This window comes from Pinus tabuliformis, chromosome X, assembly GCF_031772625.1.
Source record: "Pinus tabuliformis cultivar Carrire ecotype Pingquan chromosome X, CPIR1, whole genome shotgun sequence".
Taxonomy (NCBI): Eukaryota; Viridiplantae; Streptophyta; class Pinopsida; order Pinales; family Pinaceae; genus Pinus; species Pinus tabuliformis.
This window is the reverse complement of record NC_142308.1, coordinates 598,913,496-598,918,688: the sequence shown is the minus strand read 5'-3', so window position 1 is coordinate 598,918,688 and position 5,193 is coordinate 598,913,496. Positions and strand designations below refer to the sequence as shown.

At 41.1% G+C, this 5,193-nt stretch overlaps 1 protein-coding gene across 1 annotated transcript; it reads right to left on the bottom strand.

Moving 5' to 3' along the window:
* Nucleotides 1-3,646: 3,646 nt before the first annotated feature.
* LOC149141443 (uncharacterized) lies at nt 3,647-4,249 on the bottom strand. Its single transcript, XM_089451237.1, has one exon. It carries the CDS (start codon nt 4,247-4,249, stop codon nt 3,647-3,649), a length of 603 nt encoding a protein of 200 aa, XP_089307363.1.
* Nucleotides 4,250-5,193: the final 944 nt, after the last annotated feature.

Sequence of the window (5,193 nt, the reverse complement as noted above, 5' to 3'; positions counted from 1 at the left end):
TCTTGTGGGCACGAGACTTCTTATTGGCCACTTCTCTACAAAAGAACCCAAAATTCAACCACACATACCAGACACTCTTGGAGGGTCATCATGTTCCATATTTTCACCTCCAGGATGCCCTGTTATGCCACCAGGGTCACCTTTGTGTTCCTTCAAGCGAGCATGCCAAGATGATTTGGGAAGCACACTACAGTTGGGCTGCTGGGCATTTCAAGGTCGAGAAAACGGTGGCAGTACTGTAGAAGTATTTCTAATGGCCGAATCTTCGACAGGATGTCGGGAAGAACATCAAATCATGCACTACCTACGCCAATGCCACACTGACCATCAAGAAGCAAGGCCTCTATACCCCGCTACCTACCCCTAGTCGACTTTGGGAATCCATCTCCATGGATTACATGTTGGGCCTTCCTTCTACTAAGCATGGAAATGACTGTGTTTTTGTGGTTGTCGACAGGTTCTCGAAGATGGTCATTCAGGCGGCCTGCAAGAAGAATATCATAACAGAAGCCACTGCTAAACTCTTCTTTGAACGAGTGTGGGTACACTTTGGGATCCCACAGTCTATCATTTCAGATCGGGACAGCAGGTTCCTTAGAACATTTTGGTCTAGTCTCTGGTTGATGTTGGACACCAAACTCACTAAGTCCACGGTGTTCCATCCCCAAATTCATGGCCAGACAGAGGTTGTCAATAGGATGATCATACACATTCTATGCATGTACAACTCAAAGCATCCACGCACATGGGATGAGAGCTTCCCCTATGTTCATCACAGCTATAACCGGGCTCTCCATAGCTCGATTGGACACAACCCTTTTCAGGTGGGCTTGGGATTCCAGCCACTATGTCCCATTGATGTGGTCATGCCATTTGCAGCTACTCAGACAGATTCTAGTCTGAAATAGATAAGGCAAACAACTTCATTGATCACATCCAACATATTCGCTAGCAGGTCCACCACATTCTAGAGAAATCAAATGCCAAGTACAAGCAGCGAAATGATCAACATCGGGTGCCACACAAGTTTCAAGTGGGAGACAAAGTTTGGTTACATTTGCAAAAGGAATGCCTTAACAGAGCCTATCAAAAACTCAAACCAATCCAATATGGTCTTTACACCATTACCAAGGCCGTGGGAGACAATGCATTTGAGCTCAACATTCCCCCATTCCTTGGCCTGCACCCAGTGTTCAATGTGGACTGCCTTCGGCCATACTTTCGACCATTACTAGACACATATGACATTGCAGAATAGCTCACACCCACAGAGTTAAATACAGATTGCATTGAACAAGCTACAACTAGTCAGATCATGGACAGACATATCAAGCACACTCGCCAGCAGCAGATCCAACTGTATCGAGTTGTCAAAGCAGGCCGACTCCTTCACCAGGGCAAGTGGCTTACCAGGGACCAAGTTCAACAGAAGTTTCCTCATCTCATGGAGGAACTCAACGCAATGGAGACCATTGCTTTCTAAGGGGGGGAGGAATGATCCAGGTGGATATTGGTGGCCACCTGCAAATTCCACTTGGATCCCCACCATTTTTTCTTTCAATTTTTCAGTTTCCTTAATTGTAGCACAGTTTACTATTTTTAGCAGTTTTTTGGGTTCTTAACTTTTAGAGTCGTTTTGAGGCCCTACATAACGTTTTTTGGTAAAATTGGGAGCAACATGGGTTCATGGACCGATGTTGCTCTTCCCAAAGTTGTAGTCCTCAGATAGATCTTTCTAACAAGGTATTGTGCACGTTAAACGGAAATCATATGCCAAAGTTACAACCCTGGCAAGTTGATGTACCAATTTACCCAAAACAGGGCCCATAATTTGGCGCTTCATCTCCTAGGGTTAGGTTTTTGGATGTTTAGGGTTTTCCATTGTTTCTCAACAATAAATAGGCCTTCAAGCCTCATTGTAAGGGAGTTTAGATGCTTGTAGCCGCCACATCTCTTCTCAGAGGTAAGCTACCATCGCCCTAGCTAGTTTATTTCCATTTCTGTTTGTAAGCATATTTCAGTGTTTTACAGTAATGAAATGAAGTATTTTCTACTGCATCTCTGAATGTATGGTTATATCTGCAATTTTTTTCGTTCCTGTTTAAATCTGGATCACACCCTTCTTGAATTCTCCACCTTGGTCTGAGTGAAGAATTTTGATGAACTTTGTTGTTTGCTTCTCAATCATACTTCTGAATTGCTTGAACTATTCAAAATCATGACTTTTCTGCCTGAGGAAATACATCCAGGTGAACCTTGTACATTTATCAACAAAAATAAGAAAATAGTAGGCCCCTTCTAACCATGGGGGCTTCACCGGGAGAGCAATACTATATCACGTGCATTCATATTGGGGAATATATATTGAGGAAAAAAATGACATAATATATTGAGCATATAATAGGGGTTAAAGGGTTTATATATTGATAAGTATAAAAAATGGAGCTCCAAGTTAATGTAAAAATATAAAGGGGTATAAATTTTTTTTAATGAAACAATGGATACCTACAATATCTAGTGAAAGTAGGGCTTTCTTAAATTGGGAAGGTATATTGGGTATGTATTGGTAGGGGGTTAAATGATGTGATTTTTACAGGTATTTTCCAATATGTAGTCAAATTAAGAGTATTTTTTAGTATGCCACGAATGCACATGCTATGTCTGAGGTGCATTGAGCGAAGCCCCCATGCTCCTAACGACCTTTTCTGCATTGGCCCACATAGATCAGTGTGTACAAGTTCAAGTATATCCCTCTGCTTCCTATCAACAATAGCAAGAAATTCATCTCTATGTAATTTACCAAGGGCACATGCTTCACAGTCAACATGCATACTCTTCAAAATAGGAAGACCATTCACCATACCTTTTTTTTGAAGAAGTAGAAGGTCACTGATGTTTATATGTCCAAATCTCTTATACCAGAGATTCTCTGCAGACATGGCTAATGATGCAACGCTTGATGTGACGCACTTCTGACATCCATTTTATACAATCCTCCTACACGTACACCTGTTGCAATGGACTTCATCTGATCTAGCATGTCTTTAATTACACAATAAGATTTAAAGAACTCTACCTTAAGATCCTGATCTGTTATTCTAGATACATAAATCAGGTTCTTTTTTATCCCGGGTATATACATAACATCATGAATATGCCTAATGTTTCCATCAAGTAGTATGACAGGGACATCACCATATCCCTTGATTTCATACCCTGTATTGTCTCCAAGGTAGACCTTCGTACCAGTGTTGGATTCTCTGAAATTTTTAAACCATTGCCTCTTACCTGTCATATGGGAGGAGGCTCCTGAGTCCACGAACTAGATTTCTGCTTCATCCTCCTTAATTGACAGTGCAGAATCATATACGAACAATTTGATATTCGAATTCTGATCTACATCAGCCAGATGACCTGCATGCTTCTTATGTCTCTGTTGACCTTCATCAAACTTCTTCTTCTGACAATGTTTAGCCATATGACCAAATTTACCGCAATAAAAACATTTTGGTCCTGAATCACTTCTGTTTGGAGACATACCTTGAGATGGAGGTGGATTTATTTGTGGGATTCCTCCACTTTTGTGTGTTTCATTTGTCTTTTCTCTAAAGGGCTTCTTATTTGTCATTAGGGCAAGATATGTTCTCTAGGGTTTTAGGTTCATCTGCCTTTCCTCCTCCAGCATGAGGATCCCCATCAATTCTTTAAACTTGGGGACTTTTTCTCTCATATTCAACCCAATGATGAACATTTGATAGTCATCAATCATACCATTCATGGTAATTGTGACCAAATCAGTGTCTGATACTATTTCGCCAATGTCGCCTAGCTTAGTCTTAAGCTCCTTGATACGAGAGATGAACGCTACTACTGATTCATTCTCCTCCATTTTAATGGAGAGAATTTTTCTCTTTAGAAACAGTAGGTGATTTGTGTTTTTGATCTTGTATAAGTCTTTGAGAGTTGTCCAGATGTTTGCTGCATTACAATCTCGAATGTGAGGAATAATGCAATCTTTCATAGACAATTTGAGCAGCACCTTTGCCTTGTTCTCCCTCTTTTCCCAATCTTGGATTGTTGTTGTTGTTCCACCTGTAACTAGGGTTGGCTTCAACTCATCACCGTTTGTGATTGTCCATGCGTTTTTCCCATCCAACAGGGTCTGCAACTTAAATTTCCAATTGGAGTAATTAGAACCGTCGATCTTATTGCTCTCGTTCAGATAGGCCTCTGCCATCTGATTGTTCATCTTGATAGGAAAAAACAACCTCTAACAAACTAGATCTATCCCAGATCCGAAGAGAAATCTCAAAACACAAGCTTGAGATTCAATTTAAAAAAACATGCCCCAATTGAATTTAAAAAACTGAGAGCCCCTTTGTTTTTCTTTTTTTAACTTTTCTTAAAAAAAATCTCTTCCATTTTTAAATGTATGCAACAATTTGATCCCAAAACATTTTTTTTTAAATGTTACAATCGACAGATTGGAGAGGAGATAATGGTGCACTTTCTTGAATTAGGCAATACGTCCTCAGGTTTGGCTCACCGCACCCACAAATTAAAAAAAAAAACATTGAACGCAAATGAAAAAAAAAATAATGGTGACGGCCTTGCACTATTTTTGGCCTACAACACCACCATTATCTAATTCCACCGTTTTCAACCTCCAACACCGCCATTATCGAATACCACCATTTTCGACCTATGCTTGTGTGAGTAGGGCAAGCGATTGTGGGTTTGTGTCCTCCAATTGGAGCAGCACCCTCGACCTCTACTTGGAGCAACATGCAAAAAAAACAGGTGGAGTACCACCATCATTGTCATACAATTTTCTCCACCCAGCACTACGGGGACAAGATCTGTGTTAAACTCCCCCTCTCACAGGAAACACAACCTCCACTATGCAAGCAGTCTACCCACGATGGCCTCTTTCACACGATTTTTTTTTTCACCCTCGATCTCCACACCAGCTAAGCTTGCACGCAGTAGCTTCGACAAGCATGCACACAAGTCTCGCCTTCACGCTGAGCTCTAGGGTTTGTGTCTGTAAATGGCCACCCTCAGCCTTCATCGATCGATAGCACTGATCCTCCCTACCAATGCGTCTACCTCCTTTCTCCAACAGATTTCCGCAAATCTTAACAAGTAGAACTTTCCAAGAAACTCTGGACCTCTCAACAAATCCTCTCAATA

Bases quoted from the DNA above. Each gene is read 5' to 3' on its own strand.
- LOC149141443 (XM_089451237.1), bottom strand. From the start codon at position 4,249: ATGAACAATCAGATGGCAGAGGCCTATCTGAACGAGAGCAATAAGATC.